The sequence below is a fragment of the Nipponia nippon genome, unplaced genomic scaffold (genome assembly GCF_047370975.1).
Source record: "Nipponia nippon isolate SJK-2023a ecotype South Korea unplaced genomic scaffold, ASM4737097v1 scaffold_7, whole genome shotgun sequence".
Taxonomy (NCBI): Eukaryota; Metazoa; Chordata; class Aves; order Pelecaniformes; family Threskiornithidae; genus Nipponia; species Nipponia nippon.
The window spans coordinates 34342157-34369251 of NW_028262391.1; the positions used below are offsets into that span (position 1 = coordinate 34342157).

General features: G+C 43.0%; 3 protein-coding genes and 1 long non-coding RNA gene across 9 annotated transcripts in view; 2 read left to right on the forward strand and 2 right to left on the reverse strand.

Moving 5' to 3' along the window:
- The window catches only part of DUS2 (dihydrouridine synthase 2), a 28541-nt gene extending 28052 nt beyond the window's left edge, over positions 1 to 489 (reverse strand). For 3 of the 5 annotated variants that reach the window (XM_087738643.1, XM_087738642.1, XM_087738639.1), the window contains exon 1: positions 350 to 489. The gene's annotated coding sequence lies outside the window, so the exon portion shown is untranslated. Of the gene's footprint in view, positions 1 to 2; positions 175 to 349 lie in introns of those variants that run through there. The other 2 variants (XM_087738641.1, XM_087738640.1) reach the window with 2 other exon arrangements.
- On the forward strand, positions 168 to 9923 carry LOC148050995 (uncharacterized). The gene is made up of 3 exons (XR_015700313.1): positions 168 to 308; positions 9030 to 9135; positions 9824 to 9923. It is a non-coding gene; the product is annotated as an uncharacterized LOC148050995 (long non-coding RNA).
- DDX28 (DEAD-box helicase 28) lies at positions 362 to 2755 on the forward strand. Its single transcript, XM_009469355.2, has one exon. It carries the CDS (start codon positions 456 to 458, stop codon positions 2088 to 2090), a length of 1635 nt encoding a protein of 544 aa, XP_009467630.2. The 5' UTR covers positions 362 to 455; the 3' UTR covers positions 2091 to 2755.
- Positions 3749 to 23845, reverse strand: LOC104016359 (galanin receptor type 1). Of its 2 annotated transcripts, none has more exons than XM_009469220.2 (3): positions 22782 to 23845; positions 21064 to 21129; positions 3749 to 6128 (listed from the first exon to the last, which is right to left on the reverse strand). In XM_009469220.2, exons 1-3 carry the CDS (start codon positions 23487 to 23489, stop codon positions 5811 to 5813), a joined length of 1092 nt encoding a protein of 363 aa, XP_009467495.1. In that variant the 5' UTR covers positions 23490 to 23845; the 3' UTR covers positions 3749 to 5810. The 2 variants fall into 2 exon arrangements, with proteins under 2 accessions (XP_009467495.1, XP_087594777.1); XM_087738651.1 differs by lacking the exon at positions 3749 to 6128 and adding an exon at positions 9714 to 9868.
- Between the last annotated feature and the right edge of the window lie 3250 nt (positions 23846 to 27095).

Sequence of the window (27095 nt, forward strand, 5' to 3'; positions counted from 1 at the left end):
ACCTGACAGGGCTCTCTTAGCAGCTCGCAGGCCGGCTGCTTACTCAGCTCCCGCGGCCCAGGCGCCAGTTGCGTGGAGCCGCGAGAGGGCTCAGCGGCGCCCTGAGGCGTCGGGGCGGCCCGGAGGGTGCTCCCCGCCGCACGGCCTCCTTCCCCGGAGCGAGGGGCGCCGGGCCGGCTCTGCCAGAGCCCCTCAGGGCCATGTTTGCTCCCGCGGGGCGCGGCACGGGGGTCAGCGCTCAGCCGTGAGCTGAAAAGGCGAACGGGAAGCGGCCGCCGCCACCACTGCCGCCGCCGCCGCCTCCTGAGGTACCGGCCGCGCGCGCGCGCCCCCCACCCGTGGCACTCACCCTCCTCGCGTGGCTCCGCGACGGGCGGCGGGGCGGGGTGAGCCGGGGGAAGCGTCTCTTCGCGGCGTCATCGGGCAGCGCCGCCGCCGCCACGTGAGGGGCCGCCATGGCGCTGGGGCGAGGCGGGACGGCGGCCGCCCTCCCGCTGCTGCCGCGGCGGTTGGCGGCCACCCGGGCGGCGGCGGGCGCGCAGCCCCCCGGGAGCGTGGTGCGCGTCCCCTGGGCCCTGCGGCTGCGCCTGCAGCGGGGCGCGCAGCGCCGCCGGCGCGGGCAAGGGGAGGCGGCAGCAGCGGCGACGCGGCCCGGGAAGCTGCTGCTGCGGAGCCGGCGGCCGGAGCTGAGCCAGCCCCGCTGGCAGACGGTGGGGCGCTGGGAGCAGCCGCAGCTGGTGTCGGCGGGCTGGAAGCACAGGAAGGCCTGCGGGGACTACTTCCAGCTGGAGCCCTCGCAGGAGGCGGCTCCCGCCCTGCAGGCGCCGCCGCCTGACGCGGGGCAGGGCCCGTCCTTCGCCGAGATGGGGCTGCAGCCGGCGCTGCTGGCCGGCCTGGAGGGCCTCTCCGTCGGCCGCCCCACGGCGGTGCAGCGCCTCGCCATCCCCGCGCTGCGCCGCGGCCGCAGCGCCCTCTGCGCCGCCGAGACCGGCAGCGGCAAGACGCTGGCCTACCTGCTGCCGCTGCTGGACGGGCTGCTCTCCCGCCCCGAGGGGCCGGCGGCGGAGGCGGCGGGGCCGCCGTCGCCCCGCGGGTTAGTGGTGCTGCCGTCGCGGGAGCTGGCGGCGCAGGTGGGCGCGGTGGCGGCGGCGCTGTGCCGGCCGGCGGGGCTGCACGTGCGCGGGCTGACGGGCGGCGGGGCCGCGGGCGGGCTGCGGCGGCAGCTGCGGGCGCCGCCGCCGGGGGCCGCCGTGCTGCTGGGCACCCCCGGGGCGCTGCGGGAGGCGCTGCGGCGGCGCTTCCTGGCCCTGGGGCGGCTGCGCTGGATGGTGCTGGACGAGGCGGACGCCCTGGTGGGCGACGACTCCTTCACGGCGCCGCTGGAGGAGATCCTGGCAGCCGCGCCCCTGGCCGCCGGCGCCCCCGGGCCGGCCGGCCCCGGGGAGGCGAGGACCCAGGTGGTGGTGGTCGGAGCCACCTTCCCCGCAGGGCTGAGCGAGACGCTGGGGAAGTTCACCGACGTGGGCCGGTTTGTCACCCTCGCCACCCAGCGCCTGCACCACCTGCCACCCCACGTCCAGCAGAAGTTTGTCCGCCTCAAAGGCCGGGACAAGCTGCCCGAACTGCTGCAGCTACTCAAGGAGCGCCCGGCGTCCGGTGGGGCTGTTCTCATCTTCTGCAACAGTGCCAGCACTGTCAACTGGCTGGGCTATATCCTAGATGACCACAAAATCAAGCACCTGAGGTTGCAGGGACAGATGTCAGCAGCTGCTAGAGCTGGCATCTTTGCCTCCTTCCAGAAGGGTGATGTGTCTGTCCTTGTCTGCACTGACCTTGCCTCGCGGGGGCTGGACACCAGCAGCGTGCAGCTAGTGGTCAACTATGACTTCCCAGACAACCTGCAGGACTACCTGCACCGCGTGGGGCGAGTTGGACGGGTTGGAAGCAAGGCGCCTGGAGCCGTGGTTAGTTTTGTCACCCATCGGTGGGATGTGGACCTGGTGCGGAAAATAGAGACTGCAGCCCGGAAAAGGGCAGGTCTCCCAGGCATGGACTCCTCCATTAATAAGCCTCCACCTAAAGGAGGTTGATTCAGGTTGCCAAGCAGTAATAAACGGCCTGGCAGGGACTAAGCTTGAAGTCATTAAGGCAGAGCGAATGAACTGCTGTGTGTAAGCTAGACTGCAAGAACAGAGAATTGAGTTTCAGAGCCAAGTGGCCAGGTTAATTTTGTGCACTGTTGTGGAAGCTGCAGTAGTCATTTCCATAAGCATTGCAACTCATGGCTTTCCAAAAGGAAGCTAGTAAGTGACGAAGAAAATGCCTTTGGAGAACACTGAAGAATGATCTCATCAGTTGATTTTGTTTAATTTTGTCGAGACTTTAAACTTAAATTCAAATCAAAATGAAAGCATGCCTGTATGAAGTGCAGCTCTGTTGCATTTCATTGCTTCCCACCACCAGCAACTAAACATTCATTAATAAAACTTAAAAATTACTACTGTGGCAGGAAAAAAAAAAAGAAAATATTTTCCTTTGATATAATTTTGACCAGTTATAGATACATGTAGAAAGACTAAAGGACAAATTATATTTGATTTTCTTGTGATGTAGCAGTTCATTCAGAGAATTCTGGACCAGATACCTCTAAAGTTTGGCGGGAACGAGAAGGCCTAATAAAGCTTGAGGCTTTTTCAAGGTCTTAATTTGTCATGGTTATCTTTCACTGAGAAAAGGTGCTTCATGTTCTATTAAATAAAAAAAAAAAAGCCTTTAAGTGTTTTCTGCTCATTTTTTCTGTATGCTGTAGTGATGTCCAGTCTCTGAACTGATTGTAAAAAAAGAAAAAAAAAAAAACCAACCCAATCCACCAAAAAATGTCTCCTGTTAAAGGGAAGAAGTGTGTTGACTCAGAGGTTCTAATGGCTCACAGGTAACAAACAGAGTGAGTACAAAATTTCTTTTGAATATTGTGCCATTGTTCTTTTCTGCTTTAAACCAAAAGGATGAAGGTGAGGCTGAGGTTATTTCACATCTATTTCATAACTAGCAGCTAGTTTGTATCCATGGTAAATAATGAATCACATAAAAATAGCATTTTAGCTCTGATTTCTGTTGCAGTGATTTATCACAGCCTTTTCTTTTAGTGGTTGTTTTTCCCATGCTATCCACTTTAGCCTGTGCTGAAACTCAGTATGTAGAAATAGTAAGCTGTTAAATGAAACGATCACAGCATAGTATCTAAATCATTGGTTTCAGAGGAAATAAGGCACTGGAGCTACTCTTAGTATACCGAGAGTAAAATCTAAACAAACAGAAAGCTTGCACAGATAATCACTTAAGGATAAGGCTGTATAACCTGATACTAGAAATTGTACACATGCGCTCTGTTCACATTGCACAGTTAAGGGGCTCTTAGGGGAAGTTACAAGCTGTGGTAAAATTATTTCATACAATAGAAAGCTTTCGACTTATAGAAATACAGTGAAAGAGTGATTCACTCAGAGACTGGAAGCCGTTATATTTGGACCTATTAATTGCATGGACTACTTCCCTCTCATCTGTAGTTCATGTAACTGCAAATCAGGCAACTAATGTGTCCACAAGCAGAAGCTTACTGTTCAAGTATAGGAGTAGGGTAAATCCTTAAACAGAAATCTGGGGACAATCTAGTATTATAATTTACATAAGATCCTATTTCCTTTTGTTAATATGCATCTTAAGTTGTATCAGGTCCTCTGAACTGCTGAGAAACAGCTTCCTTTAACTGTAGACACACAGATTAATTTAAATAAGGTAAATTGTATTCGAGAGACTCCAACTAAGAATTTTTAATATTTGCTTGCCTGCTTTGCCTAAGCATTTTCAGGCTGACTCCATCTCAAGCGTCATATAATTTGAATCTGATTTTTTTCAAAGCTGTAGCGCTTCACTGTATTATCATAAATATGAACTTACTACCCGCTTCATAGAATGCCTGTCTTTCCTGAGGCAGCTGGTAATGGTGACCGTGCTTCCCAGTTCAACATACACAGTTGCCCTTTTAAGTTTCTGAGGAAAATTGTTGCTTGGGATCTCAGATGTCTGTCTTCAAGTATTTGTCTTATCTTACAGCTGGTATACAGGATGAAATCAATCAGTTGTTGGGGCTAAAATTTTGGAACTGTTGCAGATGTTGTGTACTGTAATACTTTGCTCTATTGCCTACAATTTCCAGCTAAGTAATGCCACGAAAGTTAATCACAGTTAAATTATGTCACATAAACCATAACTTCTGACACAAGATCCACGGTCGAACTATGTGGCAATGGTCACTCATAATGAATGGATCTGCTTAATTTGTGTCAGTAACTAAGTGGCATTGGTGATAAGAGAGTAGGTTTTTTCTTGAGTTAAAATATGTGGAAGGAAAATGGGAGGAAGGGTGACTTCTGATAAATTATCCAGATTATAAAAGGCACTGTGGACATACTTGACACTGAGGTACAAAATAGACATGTTAAAAATGAATGATTGGTGTATTACACATTACAGAAATTAATTGTATGTGTTCTGATGGCCATAACAAAAGATTTTGAAGATGTTCTACAAGGTTATATTTGGATGTTTTTGTTATGTTTTTTAGATGTATAATTTATAGTTTAATTTCTGTAACTCACTTTTAAAAACTCAGTAACGTAGTCTATGAATCTGGAATAGTGCTACAGTGAATCCCATGACAGGTCAGTCTGGATTGCAGCACACAATATTATCAAATTGGACAACACAGTGAAATAATAAAGTTCTTTTAGCCACATGCTTCTTAATTTTGAAGTAATATACACTTTATATATTTACAAACAGTAAACCTTGAACTTGGTACAAATGCTCTAAACTGATTGTTGCTAGGGTAGTGTTGATCAAAACAGTTTATCAAAAAAAACCCAACCCAAAACCTTTTGACATTTACACGCTAAAATGGCCAATAAAAAGCTTTGGGTAGGTATACTCAGAGAGCACTATATTTACCAATAAAGCCTTTTGTAAACATTACTTTCAAACAAAACCACAGTTCTTTTAAGCGTATATTGAGAAATACCACTTTCCTACCGGTGCTCACAAAGAGACAGTTACTGGAGCCAGTGATTAACAGCAGTAATTACATTCAGGAGCATACAGACATTCAAACCCTGGGATATATAAGCTGATAAAGAGCCACCAAATGCAGACATCCACATCACTGACACGTCATGTGAAAGGTTTTACTACCCAATAGGTAAATACTATAGCAAAGCCTTCAAGGAGATGACCCTATCACAGCTAGCGAGCTAAAAATATATGTAGCTCGCATGTGGTCAAACTTGTTTAAGAAACAAAGACATATTCCAAGACTTTTTAGTTTGACTTTTCCCAAACTGCTTTTCAGTGCTCTCTAAATGTCACATCACTCATTGTTCACATCCTAATGACTGTCTGCCTACATAATTAACTGCTCTTTTCTTGTCTGTCCATATTCTACCTTCTGTGTAACTCTTACTTCAGACTTTATGGGCATAACTACAACTGCATAAGAGTTCTATCTTATGGGCACTACAAGGACATTTAGGTACTTGGGTTGCACATAGCCTAGTGCCTAGCAAGGTACCCTAGGACAAGCTGTGTCAAGTGTCCTAACAGCCAGATGAAAAAATACCTCCTACCACTTCAGTAATCTGACAAAGTCCACATTTTTGCAGACTGCACTGCTCCCTGAAAAGCACTTGTATACCTGTTCTCTCCAGACAACACCCTTTCCCCTCCTCTTCTTCCTGAAATGTGTTTGTGAGCCCCATTTACACATTAGTGGTCGAGTGTGTGGTAGAGAAGTTCTCCATGCGTATTCTGACCAGTTTCTCAGTGGGAACCGGACGCAGGAAGAACTTGCAGGTGAAGACTTGCCGGCAGGCCTTGCGGAAGTTTTCCGAGAGGAAAGCGTAAATGATGGGGTTGATGCAAGAGTTCCCATAGGCTAAGCAGTGAGAGATGATGCGGAAGGTGAAGGAGATGTTGTTCAGGGGAAACTGCCCAAACTCTGCCCACATCGTGATGATATGGTGCGGCAGCCAGGAGAGCAGGAACACGGCGACCACAAGAAGCACCGTCTGTGCTGTCTGGAAAAGACAAGATCATGTATTAAATGGTTGCAGTGGTCAAGCGAGTCAGTGGTACGAGTGAGTTTGCCTCCCTCTGTCAGTAGTGATGGCAGCATAACACAGGCAACACTGATGACTGCCAGGTGGGCAAATTATGACAATATGAAAAAGGATGCTAAAAAACCCTCCTCCCTGGAAAACAAGGATTGCCTGGTTTTGGGTCAAGCAAATAACTCTATAGGGAATGGAGACAGTGCCTGTAAAAGCTCAAACAATACAGAGGCTGCAAAGTAATGCTATGTTACATGGAAGAGTGGAAATAATATTCCCTAACGTTTGGAGGCTGAGGAACATTAAAGCTATTGAAAATAACTGCAGGGGAAAACAGTCTGCAAGGAAACATGACACTGAAAGGAGTAACAAAGAATGATCTGAGGAGAAAGATTTTTCTAGTAGCTTCCCTCTTACAGGAGAAACCAAGAAAAACAATGCATAGAGGATTATTTTTTTTAAATACACAGTGCTCTTTGGTTAGAAATATTCCTAGCTAGGTGATTACCTGAGGGAGGCCCACTGTGCCTGTGGGATCCCAGCCTGTGTGCTGGCTGGGTTAGAGGTGTGCCCCTGCAATGCTTGCTCTCCAGTTAGGCTGGACAGCCACCATCACAAGCTGTGGTTTGCAAACCCCAAAGCTTGACCTGAGGTAAAATTTTCCTGAAAACAGCCGCCTTTGAAGTTATCATCCAAAATGAAGGTTAATATGAGCTACTGACAGCAGCTGTGAGCTACTGACAGCAGCTGTGGTAGTCCCACAGCTGCGGCTGGGGAAGAGGAACAAGGGCTGAGGTGGTGTCTTGAGGGGGCTGAGGAACATGGTGGAGCAGGATGGGGGGGTGGCTGTGTGCTGCCAGGGTGGGAGGGGTGCAGGGAGAGATAGCCTTGACCAAAGGTAGGTGGTATGAGCTGTTTGTGCTGTTTCAGTGTGAATTTTAGCAGAGTGTTTCTTTGCGTTTTGTTCCTTTTGTTGAGGGGAAATGGTAGCTTGGGGAGAGGGGCTCGGGCTGTGAGGAACCTGGGTGGAGAGAGGACTGAAGGCAAAGACTGAGGCGCCTGCATTTTGGGGCTGTGAGCCCAAGTTGTCTGCTGTCCCTGAAGCAGAGATCCTCACCAATGTAGGCGAAGTCCCTTGCCCTATGAATATTGCTGTGAAGCTAACGTTCAGCGGACCTGCAGGATGCATACCAAGAAATAACTCAATCTTTATTGAAAAGGTCTTTCTCCTTTTGAACAAAAACTCCTCAACCTGGTATAGTTAAGGGTGTGTGTTACAACAAAAGCACTCTTTTCTTTTATTATTTTATTTTTGTGGAAGCCTTTGAAGAGGATGAAGAATGAGTTTTATTTACTGTAAGCTACAGTAAATAAAATTAAACTATAAGTCACTTCAGCTTCCTTTCTGTAAGACCCTGAGGCCTGTGGGAGCAGGACCTACCTTTTCAAGTTTAAGGCAGCTGAGGGTGTTGCTTTTCTCTCACTTTCTACTTCTAGCACACTCAGTGAATACCTAGCAAGGCTCAGAGTTTACTGACTTAGGGCCCCTGAGAGCCTTTCCTAATGTTTTTGCAGGGGTAATTCTACCTGACTTTGGGAGTTTTCAAAAATACTAATGGTAATGGAAGGTGAGGATTTTTTTACATATTTAATCCCTCCTTTTTGGGGTACTGTAGCAGATGCACAGCGGGTGACTTCTCTCCCCCCACTTGATTCTCAGCAAAATGTGTGCTTTTCAACTTTACCATTTAGTGTTTCTCATTTGTATTTTGTCATTTTAATAAATATAACAATCTCCAAATATGCAGATGATACCCTTCCCCTAAGGAGAACTATTGTACAAGTAGCAAAAAAGCAACGGAGAAAAATTAGAACTTAGGCTTTGTTTCAGCTTAAGGTTTACAGCCTTACTCGTCTAGGTCAATGCTTCTGTCAATAATTCCCTTGCGTGATTTTAAAGTGAACAGTGTGTAATTACTTTCCTAGAAGAGGGATAATTTTCTAGTGAACAAAAACTCATTTAATCAGTGGTAATAATGGCTACATCTAGTAGTTGTTTTGTCTGCTAGAGAAGACCTGCAGGATTTTGTATCTCATTTTAAAGCACTCTGTCACTATACCTGTTATGCTAAAATGTATAAATAGAAGTGTTAAAGACTCAGGCTTACATATATCTAACACCAAAACACCTAAAGTGGAACGACCTTTTAGGAGAAGGGAAATCTTTTCTCAGCGCCCCCCCCCCCTCCCCCCCCAGATACAGCAAATACAACAGCTGCTGCAATACCTCTGTATGTTCTCTTGACCTTTCTGTAGCACTGCAGAGTTGGCATGACTTGCCAAATTAAGCATGTCTCCCAGGCAGTATTTCAGTGATGACTCAAGTGGCTGGGTAGAGCTGGGCTCAGGAAGGTGATTTTTTGGATTCCCATTAAACTGGGAGGGCATTTCATGTGTCATTTGCTCCTTTCTTGGTACCCTCTGTGGCTGTGTGCTTTGGGTGAGATGGAAATTGCAGGGTGTTTTAGTAAGTCTGCCTCTCTATGGCATATTCTTGGCCTTGTTGGAAAGGTAATATGAGGAAAACCAGGAAATTATGAGTATCAGAACTAACGAAGCAAGGTTTCCTAAGGAATTATGTCTTCGATGGATTCTCTGGCGCCCTAAAAGACAGTAGCGGTACAATGAAAGTACTTCTCCTAAGAGCATTTGCAGTCTTTCCCTTGTTAATGGCTCTCCAAATACTTAATAAAGTTTTACTTGTCTAGAGTCTACTTTAGTGATGGCTTTTTCTGTCTTCCTGTATCAATGAGTTAGGTATTGCGTTCATGAATGTATACTGGCTAACAGAAGGCTTCTGTATTGCAGACTAACTACCAAGATCATGTTCTGGAGACGATGACAGCATGGAGAAATGACAGAATGCTCCAGGGAAGAGCAGAGTGACATTACTTCATGGCAGAAAGAATATAAGGTGATTAGATCTTGGTGCATAACATCGGGGCTTGTAACAGCTGATTGCAGTCCCATACGTGAGAACAGTGGGAGACACTCCTAAAATATTTATAAACAAGTCTTATGTTTACAACCTGACTTGTTCAAAGGGGTTGGAGATACAGGGTGAAACTGCAGAAAATCTATTTGTCTTCCAGGTTCTTCTGTTTCACTTTAGAAACTGCCCTATAATGTTCTTGAAGTTCCCTAAGATCATTCAGAACTTTAAAAACCTTTTGTTTTGATTTTTTTTTTTTTAAATGTCAAAATACTTGGAAAGGCGTTTGCAGCTCTAAGAAGCTGCTATGCTTATGTGTTCAGGTATAGTTCTTTACTAAATATCTGGCTAGGGCTTACTTTATCTAGACAATTGGAGTTGGATCAGGACCTTCATATTATGCTGACCTTCCTAAGTAACAGTATGAAAACCTGCAGAACATGAGGGCACACTAGAATTCTAATTATTGTTTATAACATACGTTTAACCTGATCTTATGTCTGAGTGAATTACACTGAAATGTTTAAAGTTTATTCTGCTTGCTAGGACAATAGTAATGTGGGGGAAGGCTAAGAGGTGCTTTACATGGCAACTGCTTTTTCTTCTACTTGTTTAACCCTGCAGAAAAATCAACTGCATGATAAAGAGGAGTTTTCTCTATGTTGGACAGGTACCATCTTTGCTGTGTTTCCATCGGGTCTGCAACAATGATCTCCTGCAATAAAAACAGATGATTATTGAAGTGGAAAAATGTGTTTGGTTGGGAGCCAAAGGTACCGCCTTCGTTTGTCTTAGCTACATTAACAAGCCAGTTAAATCTGTTAACTTGTCTAGGAAGATGTTATTGCATCAGATCAAGATTTCTGTGCAGATAAGAGAAAACATTTGCCTACAATACAAGTAAAAAAAAAAAAGAAGGTATTTCTGTCAAATAGGGCTCTCAAGGAAGTTTGTATTAATTTTGAAAGGCAATAACCTGTACGTTCATGCTGTACCCAGCATACTTCAGGTGCTTCTTTGTTTCACCTACTAGAATGCTGTCTGACATATGAGGTGACAAAGCATGTTCCCACATGAGTGAACAACCTCAGCTCCCAAACATCCTCAAACTGGCCACACTGGGAACTGGATGCTGTCCTTAAAAATATACTGGTATGATTAGAAGTTGATGGAACTGAAAGGCACAGATGTAGTGGTCTTGTGGGGTCTAGCTTGCCTGCTGTGGTATGATGGGTACTAAAAAAATTATTAATAAACAGATCCCATCTTTGGCTTTCACCAGCAATAATGGTGCTACTTTTTTACCCTCTAGCAATGTTAAGTAGCTTAGGCTTGTTACCCAGGCAACCTTTTCATAGCATCCTTCTGCTTTAATTAGGGGGCTACAAGCACTGAAATATTCTTTTGAATAAGGGATATATACCTGGATTCTTTTTTCCTTTTATTGTGAAATAACAAACCACACATTTAACATAGGGCTGAGTATTAAAAAATGGGTTTGCAGTTGCTATGTATTAGCACAAAGCTGTTTCTGAGGTCCAGCTATTTGGGATTTTGCAGATGGAAAACACAGACAATACCAGATCAATAATATACATAATTCATGAGTCAAGAAAAATGTTTTGGAAATGGAACTTGTGTCTTTTTTCAAGTTAGGGACTATCTTGTTGAGATAAAGGAAACGGAAACAAAATATTATGTTTGGCTTTTATTGTGGTAACTTTGTTGTAGCTAAAACTAATGTTAATATAGACTGTGACCAGCTGCAGAGGACTGATCCAAACAGTTTGTGTACTGTTTGAGTTTGTTCAGTGGGCTGTGATAATTTGCACAGTTAACGCATTACTGTTGGTCTAGCTGTGCCCACTTAATGCTGGCATTCTGGTTCATCTCCAAAGGTTCAGTGGGTCCATAATAGACATGTACAATGGCCACTGCTGGATTCTCTAACTCTCTCTTAATACCCCTAGAAATCTTTCAAGCAGCTCCACAAAATAACTTAGTGCATTATTTGTTGTACAGACAAAGTAAGTATGCTTAAGGTGTACAGTGAATCAATAGCATGGTGTGAAATAGAGACTCAGAGAATAGAGACTAAGAGAATAATCATAAATATTTTTGTCAAATAAATAGAACTTCTCTCTTATTTCTCCCCTTATTGTTTCTGCTATGCAAAGATTGTCTAGAATTTACTTGCTTATTGTTTTGTTATCTTTATAGGTGATCTGACTGTCATTTATGCTTTCCTGCTTTGCTTTTCTTTGTTTTCACTTTGATTTTTTTAAGCCCTGGACAAGCTATTTCTTGCTTTTAGCCTTACCCATCCTTCAAAAAGCAATGGGAAATGTGTTTAAAAACCCTTTTTGGGGGAGATGCCTCATTCTGGAGGATGATGAATCTTTAGCATTTAACTGTGTTTTGAGCTGTTGTCCTTGATAAGCTTCTAATGAAGTTGTCTCAACTTGTCAGGCAACTTGTCAGGGGCAAAATTAAGATTGCCCTGTAATGAGTCAAATGCTTCGAGTATTCCATGGACTTACCTGTTTTTGGCAGAACTACCTGATACATTAGATTAATAAACATTCCTGAGATTAAAATATAGGGTGGACAGAGCAGTCTAAAGGTAGAGAGCTTGTCACTTTCCTGATCTAGTCGTATTTGAGACAGCTAGCTGCACATCTTTTTTCAGAGCTGATCAGACCATCCATTTGCACTGTGTACCTCAGCCGCAAAGAAATGGGAAAGAACTTTCAATAAGGATTTTATTAAACAGTACATTCTCACTAGCTTGCAGAAAAACTGGGCTTCATTAGTGAGACAACTGCTCTTTTCTCAATATGGTGGAAGATTTTTTCTCTTTTTTTCTTCCATGATTCTGAAGGAAGAAGCATAAAGAAGCCTATGCTTGTTCTTCCACACCGTCTTACCAGCAAATAACAACTGACCCTTCCTTTATTACTGCTTTGTGGGAGGATGGGGGATATAATGAACTTGGTTTGGACTTTAGGTCTTCCTTCCCCTACTCCCTAAAACTAATTTCAGTTAATAATGTTCTGCTGTGACTCCACAGGCAGACTTATTCTAGCTAGTGCTGCTTCTTCACACCATACTATACTTCCTCAGCCTTTGTGTGTGGGCCAGGACTTTTCTCTTTGACTTCTAATATAAAGCCTATCTGATGATGTGATTTACTGATAAATTCTTTTCTCCTGTTATGCTCCTCTCTAACTTGCATCTCCTTTTCCCTAAAGTTTGAGAGACAATTGGTGCATGTTTTGATTGCCCCAGACTTGATTTGGGTAAGCCACAGAGTTTCAGACTTGGCTATATATTGTACTTTTCCTGTAGTAAAGGCTTGGCAAAAAAGTAGTGACCCATGGTGCCTTAAGATTTTGCTTTTAGATACTGCAGGTACACTGTGCTGGTGCCCAGGAAGGACAGGTAGCTTAGCACAATCTACCACTGTACTGCTGGAGGTACTTGCTAACTTCTGAGGAAAACAATTTTTGTGGCTTTAAATTCTGGGATCCTCTTTTCTGAAGACAGAAATCAGTCAAGAGCACCCGTTTGCTCCGAGTCCCTCTTTAAGCCAATATGCAAAGTGAAAACTGTCAGTCTATTCTCTCCTGGTGCCAGGTTCTTCTCTCCTTTGTTCACAAATCCAACTCCCCCTGACACATTTGCAAACATCCTTTTCCTTTCTACCTGTAAAGTTCTAACAGAAATGTCCCAAAGCACAATTTGATCTCCAGAAACATACTTCTAGCTTAGTGATAAATGCACAATGTTTCAAACAGCTGAATCAGAAAAGGCTATACCTATTCTTAACTAACTTAAATGTTGGACAGCAGCTTCCTCTGCTTCAGAGCAAATGCATCTGTTAATTACTTCTGAAGCACTTCTCACTGCCCTTAGATCTTTTTTATTACACTTGAGTGTAATACTACTCTTCAGTGCTCTGAAAACCACATTGGAAGTGTTCTTTTTCATTGTTCTGTATTTTCTTTCTTGCAATCAGAGATGGCAGTTGGCTGTCATGAAGAAGAGGAGGGACTGAAGCAAATAGATTTTCCGTTGTTATCAGTTCATTTTGGCAACTTGCATTGCACTAAGAGGTGGACTCTTCATTTCCCAGCAGCTTGCTTGCAGTGTTCTAACTGCTCATCTGCACATCTCTCATTCTGTGATTATGTCACTAATCTCCTCTGTTGATGCCCTTAATACTGACTCACTTTGTATTCATAGATGCCTATGAGCATTGTGATATTCCTATTATCCACTAATTGGTAATGATGCTCTCTATTCCTGCTGCCCTAGGCTCTTGTTAGCAAATAACTTGCAGGATTTCACTTCTGATTAATATATTTTTGCTGGATGGATCCCAGGATGTCCCATGTTCCTTTGCTGTACTTACTGTTGTTCAAGTGCCAAGGCCTTGAACATTGCATTCATTAAGTCTCTATGGAAACCTTCCATTTGTGTGAACAGAAGCCACAGAAATAGTTCCACATATAGGAAAGCAGTTACAGTGCAACTTTCGTCTGCCTCTCTTGGCCAAGGTGTTCAGAAATACCTGTCTACCTTGAAGGAATTCTGTATGTTTTACCTCAACCTGTTCTATGACTTTCAAAATGCAGTGCTCCATGGAGTGTCCCAAATCAACTCTGTATGTACTTGCGTTTACTTAGCTCTGGGAGCAATGAACAGCTAATTTGCATGTAGGTAGATGTAAGGTAGTGAATATATAAGCTGAGGAAGAAAACAATCAGCTTCATAAAGAGAGATGTGCTTCGGACTGACCATTACAATTTTGGAGCAAGATTTTGGGCTTATGGTAGTTTTGTGAACAACTTGGTTCTCAAGTAGTGGCTAGAAGAGGGGAAATTTTTAAAAAAGTAATAAAATAAGGCAAATCAAATTTTAGGAATTATTAGGAAAGGAATAGAGAACAAAACAAGAGACACTGCTCTCCCACCAGGTAAGCATGATTCACCTTTCCATTGTAGCTAAACAACAGAAAAGCATAGTACTAATTTGTTAGCTTTAAATGGCTCCATTGGAGCTTTTGGCCTCAAGGTTCCACCACTTCTACTGCCCTTTCAAGGGAGCTTGCAAAATAGCTGTGAAATTCACATCCCCGGAAACATTCTTAGACTTGAAAAAGCATTTCAGATTGTTCAGTTTGCAAGTCTTGTTATTTGTTCTTTAAAGATGTACAGGACAAAACTGAGTAAACATTGAGGAACCCTGGTGTGCTCCAGAGGCCAGTAAAACACCACAGGGCCATTTCTTGATCAGAATAGACCTCGGTTTGCATTAATTTCCATTGTTAAATCATCCTATTTACTGCAAATGTACGTTCGGAGTTCCTAGGGCTGGGCTCTTATGAAACACTTTTCAACACTGTCAGACAGGGCATTGTTAACTTTCCTTGGAGCCAAATTATACGCTTGCTGTACTCCGCATAATGCGGAAAGGAAGTAACAGAACTGAAGTATACTTTATTTGTGATAGAGGGGTGCACAGGATTTCTTAGCATGTGGTCTTGCTGCCTGGCCTCAAGAAACAATTATCCAAAACTGCAAAGGGGAATCCTGCAGCATCGCACCATCTCAGTTTTAAGGTTGGCAAACTTGTGCAGCTAGTATGGCATTAAATGGGGAAACAGACAGTTATGTATCTCTTCTGCAAGCACAGTCTCGGTTCATCATGCAGAATTTCAGCCTAAGCTTGCAAAAAGTCCTAAACTACTTCCTTGATCTAATGCTTCCTTGATCTAATGCACAAATATTACATATAAATGGAAAAGCATATTAAATTGAGCATGTCCAACATTGACATGTAGATGGCAAGCATATATAAAAATTTGTAAACTAGGAATCTGAATTAAAGGTCAAACGCTTTTGATAATGGAATATGAAGTCAGGATGCAACAAACTTTGTGCAAGGGAAATTTTTGCCAAGTTTCAAGTGTGCATAAATTGGAAAAGTTGCTGCAGTTTGAACATAATCTTGCTGTAACTTAAAAGTTTACAAATCGCAACCCAAGTGCAAACCCTTTTTTTTTTTTTTTTTTTTTTTTTTAATGTATGTGCCTGGAAGATTGTATGTCATCTGTAGGATTCTGTTAAAGACAAACTTATTCCTTTCGGCGAGTGTTTGAACACTGACTTGGAGGGGGTGGCTGTCAGAGGTCTCTGGGTTATTCATAAACTGGGCCCATTCAAATAAAATGTGTTTGTAATTAACTTTAAAAATCATGTATCTAAACACTACTTACAGGTAGGTTGGCCTTAGAAAACAGGGCCCTCCTATCTATCCTCCTAGCCCCTACATATCTTCAAATAACATAAACTTTCAGTACAACATTGTAGCAAATGGGACAAGGATAGGCAGCAGAAAGATCACAAATAATGGAAGAGAAGGGAAAGGTGACTTTGCAAACACCATGCACAGAATGAAATCCACACTGGAACCCCAGGTGTATCTTGTGGCAATGCTGTCTGGGAGACAAGAGCAGGGTCTTCAGATCCTGCTGAAGTGAAGCCTGGCATTTAAGACTTATTTGGAGAAGATGCTTCATATACCAGTGTCCTCTGGGAACTTTTTGACAAAGCTCCCTTGAGGAGAAATTGGGGGCAGTGCCACTCTGTTTTAGGTGTATGTGTCGGAGCTCCTCTTAATTGCACAGATAGCTAAAAAACTTATAATTGTTTTAACTTTTAACTGGGTTTTGTTTCTGTACTCGGATAACAGACAGTAGGCACGCTTGTCTGCACGTGCAGCTCTGCTCGGTCCCTGGGCAGCTGGTGCTCCTCTGCTGGGTGCAAACAGCGCACACCAGGTATGTCTGTACAGAAGGCTGAGCACAGCGCTGTGGGGGCAAGCGCTGGAAAACCATGCTGTGCCAGAAAAAGGCAGAAGGAAGTGCTAGAGAAAACAAGCAAGAGAGTTCTTGGAATAACAAATTTGTAGTACTGTAGTTCATTAAGCTTTGTTCCTGTGTGTTTGATTTTTGTTTTTAAAGGCTTTTTTATTTTATCTTATTTTTTTAAAAAGGCATTGATACAGATTACTGTTACAATATGATCTTTAAAGAGGGAGGTTGAGCTACAGTACCAAGTATCTGGGCTCCAGTAATGTACTTTACATACTCAGATTCAGTTAAATCCATTATTATTTTGCTTTCTTTTGCTACAGCAATGCAACTAGGAAAGTCAGGCATATACTTGCACAACACTGTTGTGACTCATTGTCACTGTTGTGACTGTTGTGTTCATTTGGCCATGCTATCATCATCTCTTTAGAAATTGCCCTAGGTCTGCATCTAGCAGTCTCTCTCACTTGTTCTGTAAATATTGGCCTTATCCAGATCCACATGTTGTTTCAAGATTCACAGGATGTACTAATAGCAGATAAAATACTGGCTGCTCTATGACCTGTCAGGTGGCTTGAATTTGGATTTGTCCCTGTAATACTTCCTTACTGCATGCATTTCTGTGTTCCGTGGCTCAAACTATGTGAATTAGGATGATGTCTCTTCTACCTGTTATCAGTGTTTACAGGATTTGGGGGTGGAGGGAATGGTATTATACTAAGGGTCCGACAAGGTCAATGAAAGCTATAGATCCAGAAATAAGTCACGACATTTTTAAAAAATCTTACCCAATATTACTGGTTTTTTTTTAGAAGCAGCCTACAATGGAGAATAATAGCTATGTGTTTTCAGCCAGTGTGTGGAATGCTGCTTATGAGAAGTCCCTTCCCTAAGCTCTATGGCATTTGCTTTGTTTCTTAACTATGTTTTATCTTGGAAGTGTTCTACCTTGAAGAGTCTGTATAGGACAAAGCAGAAGAGATATTATAGTTTCTGGAATTCTGAATGGCAAAACAAATTGTTTGCAGTGGTAATTCAGGCAACCATTTCACTGGAAAATCTTGATCCACAAGGACTGAGTCTGCAATTTGATTCTTTTGAGACCTTTGCTTATGTATATAGCCCAGATTAATGTAGTGAGATCTGAACAAATAACTGTTTGCAAAATTTACTACTTACCTGTTTAAAAAAAAAAAAAAGCCAAAACAACCCCAAACCCACAAACCATACACACACACAAAAAAAACCAAACCAGGGAAAAAACCCAAACAGACCAAACCCAAACCCCCTTCCCTTAGGGGTGGGAGGAGGATAATAGCCAGTGTGTCCTGCTTTCTTGAAATTATAGGAATGAAGTAGGAACTGAGTGGTCATAGTTCCAGACTGTACTCTTTTGTACCAGTATGACACTTTGTTTTCCATATCAGTGTGGTCAAGATACACACAGTGAATTAACAGATGTGCAACAAGTAATTTTATCATCTCATATTGGAAGACTTTTGCTGTTGTGTTACACTTTCTTGTGACAGATCAAGGCAATTAGGGTTTAGCCACTGAAGTCGCACATGTATTTCAGAACAAGCTAGATATTCTGTATATGCTAAATTAACCCTTCAAACGTGGAGCATGATTCATTTGTCAAACATCTTTGAGCAAAATAAGCAAAAGCTGTTCACTTAGTCTCTGATGAAGTTTATTAATTAAAACCAAACCAAACTACTTGTCACTAATAGACCAATTAAGTACATATGAAGGAAGCTAATTTAACAGAACTGACACGCACATATGAATTTCCTATTAGGTTCTAATGTGAAGTTTTCTTAAGAAGATCTGCTTTAAATCATTGACACTCAATGTGTTTCAAGTATACTTTGAAAGCATATCCAGGAATTGAGTGTGTCTGCAACGTACCCAAGAAAGACTAAAATGCTAAGAGAAGTGGTTGAAACAAAAAAATACTTGAAATAGGTACACTAAAGATACTGTTTGGCCTGCAGAAAGGCTAGATGAGCAATTTCTACACAGAAAGTACTGGAAGGAGACAAATTGTGGAAGATGATATCTGTGTATAGAGGAATGTATTTGATTTTTCTTTCATCTGAAAGAATCACCTATGTAATTAGGCCTAACTGTGCCAAATGGAGCAAGAATTGCTACTGGGTGTTCCAGAATTATGGCCAGGGAAATACTTAAGGGGAGGGAGGAAAAAGTGCTGTACCAGTAACTTGTTTGAACAGGTGAAGTCATATCTAATCAGGAAACTCAAAGCTGAAGAAACTGTAGAGCTGTTTTTTCATCGAACTCTACAGGTCAAATCTGAAAACAATGCAAACAGATACATTTGAAAAAAATAGTGTAATAAATGAAATTCTGTAACTTACTGCTTTATGGGAAAATGACAGTAGTAATTTTTGACTGTTGGTAGCATTCTCTTCAAATATAGCAAAGAAATGGGTAGTGTGCCATTCATATATAGGTAAGGAAAGACAGGAGGGGAATTCAAACCAACCAAACTGTTCAGGGATTTGTTGATGATTTTGAGACCTAAAGCAACTTTTCAAACTTGTGGAGTCATGAAATTATTCTATGTAAAATGACAGTGCTTCTTAGCACTTTATTTGCTGTATTTTACATAAACAAAATTGTCAACAGATCTTGGTTGCCTTTTCTCATGGTAGCTGTTAAGCACACAAGACTCTGACTGCACTTTCTGCTTGTAGTCTGCACTATCTGCCCAGAAATGATACTCTTGGTTCTCAAATTTTAATTCACAGTATTATCTGTGGCAGCATCAGTGTTCATCAGAAAGTCAGTAGGCAAAATAAGACATGGTGTTCTTCAGCGTAGTCTGTTTCATCTAGGTCTGGTGGTGTTCCTGAAGCAGGCAATACATAGCAGCTAATTCTTGCATAATTTATAGCCTTAGAAAAGGTGATTAAAAGAATGTTTATCAGAACCTACTTGAAATTAGAGGAGCTGGACTCATAACACTAATCTCAATAAGGTTCAGGAACAAGCAGATGAACAAAGCGGTATTTGTGAGGCTTTATGCTTATACTTTGTGAACTCAGCAACTGAACACAGAAAACATGACCAAAACACTCTAAGGGGAAAGGGAAAGTAACTATCATTAAGGAAATATTGTGCGTGGTGTATTATAACTTCTATAGTCATCTTGTATTGTGAGATAATATTGCAAATACCACTTGAGTTCTATCCTTACAGGCAGTGTAGGTGCAAGACCAATTATGGATTGATAAACGTAAGTATATTGCCAACAAAACTGAGTGTAATGTTAGTGAATGTAATGAACCAGTAGAAATTAAATATAATTTATAGTTAAATCTGGTTAGGATTCATAGGCATAAATGACTGGCAAAATCTCTGTAACAGCTCTAAATCAACTAGAAGCAGCACAGACCAGACTATTAAAACTGTACCACAATATTGCAGAGGATACACCTGAAAGATAATATTATTTTTGTATTAAAAATGCTTAAGTTTTGTTTGAGATGCTACTAAAGCTGCTAAAGTGCACAGTTAACCTCCTAAAGTACCTCTGCTTTTTCCTCAATTGGTTGACCATGAAGACATCTATGTTGATGAGAACTGTACAATTTTCTGTGATACCTTAGCTGCATACAGAACATTAACCTGCTAAGACTGGTTTCTTTCCAAGATAAGGAACAGATGGTTATGTTATGATTAGGGATATACCTTTTTGTCTCTATTACAGTAAGCCTCTTGGGCGAAAGAGAAATCAATAGAGGTACTGGTTCAGGTTATTATGAGCTATAGCTGCAGTATGCTGAAAAACTAGTATCTTGAGTTCCTCATCTTGTTAGAGATCTAGATTTACAAAGGGGTCCTGTAATGCTAGTGAATAAATCACTGGATGCAACTTGTCGTGCCCAGAAGTGGTTCTGTCTTTTTTTGCTGGAATCACATCAAAGCTTTGATTTCCATGTCTTGTCCCCTTTTCAATCAAATGGCCACGTTTGCTGTAATGACCCTCATTTTTGTCATCGGCAGCATCATGGCAACATCTTGTAGGCCTGCTCTAATGTGGCAGGTAGCTGCTGAAACTGGCCAGTGCGCTGGCTGAGAGCAAATCAAAGCACTCCCTAGTCAACTCCATCGCTGTCACATCTGCTCAGAGGCTCACACACTGCTCGTTTGGGTTGTACAGTTGCTGTGCTGCTGGTGTAGACTGTGACCTGACTGTTCGACCAGCAGCTAATGATAGCACTCCATTACTTCCTGTCTTTGACTAGCGAGGTAGCCTACAGTTTCACTTGTCACTGCGCACTCAACAAGTACAGCATTTCTGACTGAAATAGCATTTTCCCCTTTCATGTCAGGTAAATCTGATGTTGCATCACTGAAGTCGGTGAGTTTTGCTACCTGAAAACTTCTATTAATTATGGCTTATTCAGGCTAAGCTTCTTAGAAAAAAAATATTCTATCCTTAACGTTTTTCTCAGTAAATACTTGCAATTCCACTTATTTCATACAGCTTGAGCCAGGGATAACCCTGTTCTTTGGCTTGCAAAGGGATCAAACCAGGATCTGAATCCACCACCTACTTAGATGCAAACCTTAAGAAAGATCTTAAATGCAAACTGCAGCAAAACTGAAGTACTTCAATTTCAGGGTTCTTCATGTATTTTCCTTTTAGCTTGCTGAGAAATAACCAAAACACCTAGATATTTTTATAGTCCGAGTGTCTTACTGGCTGCCAATGTAAAAAGATAGTATTTGTGGGATTCTATTATAGCACAATAAATCAAAAGGCAGTCCAGCAGGCCTGTATATAGAGATCAATATAACATTTGAATAATGGCATCACTATGTACTGAGTCTATAAAGATGTAACAAGCTGCCAACATGAATTCTGAACCTGAACTGAAAGACTTGTGCATGAATGACACTTCAGTATGCAGATGGAGCTTGAAAAGGCTGTTGGTTATTCTAGAAACCTGACATTTTTCTTATATTATAGTCAGTGTACAGATTAAACCAAAGATATTTACCTTCTTCTTTGATCTCTCTGACTTCTTGGAAATGTTCTTTACTTTCGTATGGAGATGATATAAAACCTTGGGGGGAAAAAAGGAGCAATATATTGAATGGGAAATTGAATTGTGTATATTAGTATTTGAACTTCTCATACAAGCATCAAAAATTAAAAGAATTGTTTTAGCATGACTTCAACCAAAGCTGAATTTGATACTTTGAGACTTTTAATTCTAAGCCCTCCACAGTTCTTTCTCCTTCAAGAAACAGGGTTTGGAAAAAGCATTAAAACTGCTATGCTTCCAGAAGATGTAGTTCAGCATATATTAAGAGCTCAGCTGGCACTACGCTGAAATCCACACGAGTCTTTCCGTGGATTTTGAATTTTAGCTTGTGCCTCAAATTATCTACATTGATTCTCTAGGTTGATTATATACAAAGGCAGAGAGCAGGCTGCCAGTACTGTACCCTGGTGTGACTGTCCTGTGGCTCCTGAACGCAGCACTAACAAATGGGGCAGTTGGAGTGGGTTCTCCTTTCAGAGGGAGAGTCATAAGAAATGTTAGAGCACTGTAAGGAAATTCTCAGTTAACAACATCTAGAACAAGCTTCTGAAAGCTGATTACAGCACGGTAGTAACCTGGCAATCTTTATGCTTTGGCCTTTGGAGCTAACAGACTAAGTTTTCTAAAGCAATTAATGAACAAAAAAATGCCTCTATTAAATGCAGCTCACCTTCCAGTTGCTGCTGTCTCACCTAGGGCAGTGAGAGGACAAAGAGCTGGAGCTACAGTGACAGGAATTAAGAGCTCTAGTGGCTTTTTCCTCTTGTGACAAGCAAGGCCTGAGGTTTAGAGATTTTTAGCTTAAACCTAAGTGCATTGTCCTGTCCTTAGCACTGATGATAGCAGAACAGATTAGTATTGAAAGTAATGTGGTTTTTTTTGATTAAACAGACATGAAATTAAATTCCAGGAAAACTTTTTTTTTTTTTCCTGAGAGGGCAGACCTGCAACTGACCAGTGACAAGGAAGTCCAGTCCTTGGCAGTCTGTGCACAATAGGGTATTAATTCAAAATTTACAGAAAACTTATTCTGCATGCTAGCACAACTCATTGACTTACTATCAGTCTTAAACATGCTAAAGATCAGTAACAGGAAACAAAAAATTTAAGTGATAGCAATCCACAAGAAGAAAGGAAGAGATTTCTTGCTAAATAAAACTCTGATCCTAAGATCTCTTTTTGCAAGTCTTTGCAAGACACAGTGTCTGAGCTTTTTTTCAAAAAAAACCAAAACCAAACCAAAACCCCAAACAAATAAAAACAGGAAAGAAACAAATCGGGGTGATGTCTTTATCTAATACTGTTGCTGTACACTCTCTGCATAGTTTCTCCCTCCATGGGTTTTTCCTCTTGCCAGGAACAAACATTTATTATCAAGAGAGAACAAACTGAAAAATAGGAAAAACAGCAAGAGTCTTTAGGGGATTTGGGTGTCAGGCTGAGTGTCAACTTAGCAGTTGTAAACTTTTTTGTGTGCTGGTGTAATTTCACTCTCTGTTTTCCTTCCCTCCCCCTGTCTCAGAGAAGTATTCTGTACCAGGAGAGAATATGGAAAGAATTGGATCTATTATTTGTTGGCTGGGTAGCTTGAGTGTACACATCCAAGCCACCAAGAGTCTGGGAGGGATCTTTCCCTCCATTTAAACATTACTCACGTTCCTCTCACCCACCTTGGCATAGCAGCAGGTGATGAGCACCAGGGGCAGGAGGTATCCCACCAGCAGGATGGTAATCTTGTACATCTGCTTGGCTGTTGAACCATCTGCCCAGTGCTCCCAGCAGAAGGAGCTGTTGGGTGCTTGCTGATGACCGCTCATGAGCACCTGGTGCTGGGCTACAGGGATGGCAATGAGTAGAGACAGCAGCCAAATGACACCCACGCCGAGGGCAGCGTTGCGCTTGCTGCGGATGCAGGGTGAACGCTTGGCATGGACCACGGCAATGTATCTGTCCACAGACATAGCCACCAGAGTAAAGATGCTGACCAGCATTGTTGCCATGGCCAAGTAGTGAACCCACTTGCAAAAGAAGGCGCCGAAGATCCACTCTGGCAGGGAGTAGATGGTGGCCTGGAAGGGCACGCAGAAGAGCAGAAAGGAGAAGTCTGCAATGCTCAAGTTCAGGATGAAGATGTTGGTAGCGCTGCGGGATGGGCGTCCCCCAGGCCGGAGACGCCCCAAAACAACCAACACCAATGTGTTTCCCACCATTCCCAGGAGGAAAATCAACCCAAAAAGCACCGGTACAATCACCACCTCTGGGCCACCCCTGGTTGCTGCTGACCAGCATGTTGGAGCCCGTGTTTGGTTAGTCTCAAGGCTGCACTTGCTTGTGTTGGCTCCGAGGGAAAGCACAAATTTGTCTTCCTGCTCCTCCATGGAGCCAGGCTGCTTGGAAGGCAGGGAGCAGTCACTGTAGCCCTGACTGCTATTGCGCAGGTCTATGTTTGTTAGTGGTGGCCAGAGGATGAATGCTTGGGTTTTCCAATGCTCTGTGTCTTTCCTTTGGGGAGCAATTTTCTTCAGATGATTCTTCTAAGCTCTGTCTGTCTCTGGTGCAGATTCTTCCTGGAATGGCAAAAAAGGGGGTTGAGGAATTTTCTCATCCAAGAGGTAACTGCAGGTTTGGCAGTTGCTGCTGGAGAAGCTCTCGTGGCAGAGGAAAAGTCCGTGCCAGAAGGGCTGAGGTTGAAGCTGCCCTGGGAGCTTGGAGCAGAGGCAAAGCGGCTGCAGCTTGGCTTCCTCATGCCCCTCCTCTTCTGCTTCCCTCCCACACCAGTCCCTGGATCTGCGGCTGTCGTACCTGCTCTCACAGCTCCGCTCGGAGCTGTGGCAGTGGGAACAAATGCTGTCTGTGACCTGAGCCCTTCAGAAAATAACCCCTGATCAGCTCTGTCCCCATACATTACTACTCACGAGGAGGGGAAGAGCAGAGCAAAAGCAAGTTCTCATCCAAAGGGAGGGGCTGAGCAGCAGCTGCTGAGTGATAGCATGTGCAGTTCTGTGAGGAGCAGCATTGGAACTGGCTGCATGGGGAGGAAAAAGGCTAAAATACATTTTTTTATAAACAGAGCAGGATTTTTTTGTTTCATCATCTTTAATGTGCTCACATAAAGGGAACAGCAATCTGGATAGTTGTGTTTTCAGCACAAAAATCTGGAAGAGCCTTAGATTCAGGAGCTGGGTCCTGCCGCTTCTTGGATATCTGCCCAAATTCCTTAGTGCCTGAATATTCATGGATCTTGTTGATCCAGCTGTAAAGAAGTTCCGGGTTGAGTCCAGTAGTGCCAAGAGCATCTGCACAGGAAAAGGAAAGGTTCAGTCTTGGTAGCTGTGAGCAGCTGTAATATTCCCTGCCAGGGAACAGAGGCATGGATTAAAAAAAATAAGTTGTTTTATAAGGATTAACGGCTTAGTTATTGTGGTTTTGATGCTTACTTATAGAAACAGTATGTATGTTTTAGAAGGCACTAAATAACTTGGTTTTCATGGTGTGTTTCCTCATATTTCTTAAGGGATTCTGTGAACTGTACAGGCAGTAAGGAGGGGAACAAAGTTTAGGCAAACATTAACAGTACCTGCACAGTGATTTATGTGTGCACGACAGCTTCTTGCATAGAAGAGTACACATCTTGATTTTCAGTGGTTACAAGTCTAGGCACTTGGTCAGAGTAGCCCACTACCAGCTCCTGTGGATGTGGGGGTTAGACTGGAGGGAACCCTTAATTTTTGAAACAAAGTTCAGTAACTGAGAATTGCCCTGCCTTGTGACTTTTCTCTAAGCTCTGGTTGAGAGAAGTGATAGTACTGCCTTCCTTAGCCTGCTCTGATACAGTCGTTTAAAATCTGTTATGAAGCTAGGCTCCTTTTTTTTCCCCCAATAGTTTTGAGGGTAGTTATGGAGCGAGGTGGGAAGTGGCCAGGGAGCGAAAGATGTCTAAGTTGCAGTGGAGAATATATCTACCCTTGTTGCGTGCCAGTGAGCAGATCACCGTGGCAGGACCAGCCACCTGGATGCCACCTGCAGCTCTCTTAGTCTGCAGCCCGGCTGCCTCGTGTGCTGTGGCACAGCACCTCAGACACCATTAAGTCTTCCAGTTCCCCAAATCTTCTGTCTGTTTGCTAGGATCTCTGCCCTCAGCTTGCAGACAGATGCTTGCAATGCGCCACTTTCAGGGATGCCGCAAGCTCTGGAGTTGTGCTGCAGATTTGATTGCCATCTGCTGGCATTTCATCCCCTTCGCTGCTTTCAGACAGCTTCTGTGGCAGTCCTTGTCCTTTCTTTCCCTCAAACATACTGTCCCATCATTCAGTAATGAACTCTATCTGCTTTTGTTTTCCTCTCATCCTTGTACACGTACACGCCGTTAAATCACGAAACTTAAATATGCTTGCTTTTCCTTTTGTGACACTGTGACCATTGTAAGGTTACTTCTTGTAATACTATTCATATAAGTTCGTGTAACATTTTAGAGAAGGCTATTGAAGGCGATTTCAACAGCTATTGCTGTATTTTAGATTTGGTTTGGTTTGGTTTGCTTTTTTTCCATTTTCTTTAGTGGGCAGTCATACCAGATAGTATTATTTAAGAAGCACCTGTAGCAATCACAGCAAATGAGAGTATGCATTTTTTTCTTTTAGTGGCTTTGGGCAAAATAATAAAAAACTGCAGCACGAGTGGTTTCTACTGCAGGGGATTTGAGACAATGCATGCAGGAATTTGAGAACTGGATGCGCGTGTCACCTGCAGAACAAACACAGCTTTGCAGATCTAAAAGATTGCATGGCACGCTAAGTGGAAATGGGCAGAGGACAGCTCAGCTCTAGCAGTGAGGAGGGAGAGATCACAGGACTGTTTAGATTTGTAAAAAAAAATTTCAAAAATCTCCTAAATTCTTGCAGAAGGGACATTACCAGCTTTCTTCTCCATCTTCAGAATACTATGCAAATTTTTAAAAAAAATAGACTGCTCCATTTTTTTTCAGACTTCAGTGAGGGTGTTATAACTGGGGGAGTGGGAGGAAAGGTAAGTATTCTGGATGGAAAGTGGCAGTGACCTGCTGACTTAGACATCCAGTAAACTAGGTGCAAAAACTCAGCTTGCTTTCACTAGGGAACTGAGATGCTGCAAATCTGACTTCAAATGGAAGCTGGCTGGTGTGAGTATTCCTGGCTGGTCTTACTTGGGAGGAAATAATTTCCAGCGGTAATTTACATGCTTTGCTGAAAACCTATCCTGAAACCATGCTTACCGTGGCATTCAAAAGTTCCAAAAAAGGTGAAGATTCCTCCTTCTGTTTCCCGCTTTCTGCCACTTCTCAAGTGCTTTAAATGGTGTGTTTTTGACAGGGAGATATCCCCTGTCCTCGAGAATGCACAGCCCAAATGCAGTCAGAAGGGAACTGACCATCCCAAGACAAAGTACTTGCCATAAGACATATTCATTAGTCCAACTAGGAGAAGAAGATCAAGTCACTTTACTGAGTGCAGGAGCACAAATAGCAAGTGAACCTGTAATGTCTGATTTGCTGGGAGCATCCACATTGTGTGTGGTACTTTAAAATTCATGGTGTTTCACCTGAAAACCAGAAACAATTAATGCACTCTGGATTGAGCTGCATGAAATATCTCAGCTCTACAAATTCTGCTGTTCTTTAGAAACTCTGTTGCTTCCTGGGTGAAGACAACAAACGTTTAAACGAGTAAGAGGATGTAGAAAGAGGAAACCGAATATTCTCTGTGGAAGGAAAAAAAAGGTACAAGTCTGACAGACATCACCTTGATCAAGACTGAGCTGGAAGCCAGATGCTGTTGCCTTTGTCTGAGTTGATGTTGGGCTAAATGAAAGCATTGAACTCGCATGTGGGTCCCTGACTAAACAGGCATCGGAGGTGTCTTGTTGAGAGAGGACAGCACTGGACCTTTATGGATAAATTGGCAGTCCCACGGTAAAGGAGAAGAGAGAGAGAATGTCAGCCTTAGGAA